Raw genomic sequence first — 1,755 nt, 5'->3', positions numbered from 1 at the left:
CCAAATGGAGAAAGCCATCTGGCCTATCTAGACTCTAAACGAATAAAATTAGGAAAAAGGAAGCATACACCGCCCATGTGCAAATCTCGCCGCACTCAAATCTGCAAGTCTTTTAACTAAGGGTCAGTCAACTTGACCCAGCAAGCCAGCCATACTGTCATGTATGGGAAGCAAATGGTCTATATAAACAACAGAAAACCACCCAACTGATGCACTTCATTACATAATTTACAGTCTACCACTACAATATGGCTTTCACACTCCAATGCTGCTGCATTTCCCTGGCCATGTTCCTCTCTTTAGGGTTCTGGGCTTCTCAAGTAGAAGCCCGGGCTCTAGCTGAAGTGTCTATTGTGGATAGACATGAGCAATGGATGGCTCAATATGGGCGTGTGTACAAAGATGCCACAGAAAAAGAGAAGCGGTTCTTGATATTCAAGAACAACGTGGAACGTATAGAGTCTTTCAATAAGGCTGGTGACAAACTATACAAGCTAGGCATCAATCGATTTGCAGACCTAACCAATGAAGAGTTCAAAGCAGCTCACACTGGATACATGAAGCCTACAATACAAAGATCATCGTCAAACACAGTGTTTAGATACCATAACGCGACTGCTGTGCCAACTAAAATGGACTGGAGAAAGGAAGGAGCTGTGACGCCCGTCAAGGACCAAGGTGGAAGTTGCGGTGAGACCCTAACCTAGCTTGAAGATTCACTGTATTGTTTACAAATTTTTCGTTCATATATATAATTTCTGAAGTATGTACTATACCATATTTTTCGATGGATCAAGTTTTCCTCATGGTGAAGAGGAATTTCTCGACTGTAGGGCTTCATATGCGGACAGGAATGTATCTGGAAGATATTATGGAGAACATACTAAAACCCTATAAGGTTTTGTGAATCCTAAGACAATGTTGTGAGAGAACTACCTTCTCTTTTTGTAAAAGAAGGATATCCTCTACTTTGACTTTTCCGTATTTCATGCTTTGCTCATGTCTTTGGAGGGATAAAAAAAAACTCCCCCATCACTCATTTTCTACTACATAGAGTAATTATATTTCGTCATCCTGGCTATAGATAGATGAGGAATTCTTATGGACAAAGGCTTTTCCTTGTTTTTCCAACCCTCTTAGACTCTTGTTCCACAAAGACAGTAGATTGATCAAATTCTTCTTCCCTCACACCATCAATGAGGTGCGGTACTCATACCACAAAGGTTTTCCCCACACCCATGGATTGTATGAGATAGTTGGGGTGGTTATCTACAAGGGAGGGGATTCGGGGTCAGAGTCAATTATCTCAAATAGTCTTAAAAGCATTATTCTAACATGTGATGAACAAAAACTAGAGGCCTAGATGTCTGGTACAAAAAAATTGTGGTATACTTCCGGCATATCCCAACTATATTTCCTGTCCCTGAATCTACTTTCTTTATGAAAACATAGGAAGTTGTTGGGCGTTCTCAGCAGTTGCAGCCGTGGAAGGAATTACCCAACTGAAAACTGGTAAACTAGTGTCTCTGTCAGAGCAAGAGCTAGTAGACTGCAATAGAGACGGCACTAATGAGGGCTGCAATGGTGGCTACATGAGCAAAGCCTTCCAATACATCCTCCACAACAAAGGCCTCACAACTGAATCTAACTACCCATACAAGGGAATTGATGGCACTTGCAATAAGAAGGCGGCTGCCCATCACGCAGCAAATATCAGTGGATACGAAGAAGTTCCAGCTAATAATGAGAAGGCCC

The 1,755-nt window shown here is 41.8% G+C and overlaps 1 protein-coding gene across 1 annotated transcript in view; it reads left to right on the top strand.

Moving 5' to 3' along the window:
- Positions 1–248: 248 nt before the first annotated feature.
- Positions 249–1,755, top strand: part of LOC122058651 (senescence-specific cysteine protease SAG12-like) — a 1,865-nt gene continuing 358 nt past the window's right edge. Inside the window, exons 1-2 of the mRNA XM_042621292.1 lie at positions 249–690; positions 1,453–1,755. The exon at positions 1,453–1,755 is cut by the window's right edge and continues 358 nt beyond it. Of these exons, the coding sequence (XP_042477226.1) occupies positions 249–690; positions 1,453–1,755 (745 nt within the window). The remainder of the gene's footprint in view (positions 691–1,452) is intronic.

Source organism: Macadamia integrifolia, chromosome 13 (assembly GCF_013358625.1).
Source record: "Macadamia integrifolia cultivar HAES 741 chromosome 13, SCU_Mint_v3, whole genome shotgun sequence".
In the NCBI taxonomy this organism is placed as follows: Eukaryota; Viridiplantae; Streptophyta; class Magnoliopsida; order Proteales; family Proteaceae; genus Macadamia; species Macadamia integrifolia.
The sequence above is the reverse complement of the archived record's forward strand: the minus strand, read 5'-3'. Positions and strand labels throughout refer to the sequence as shown.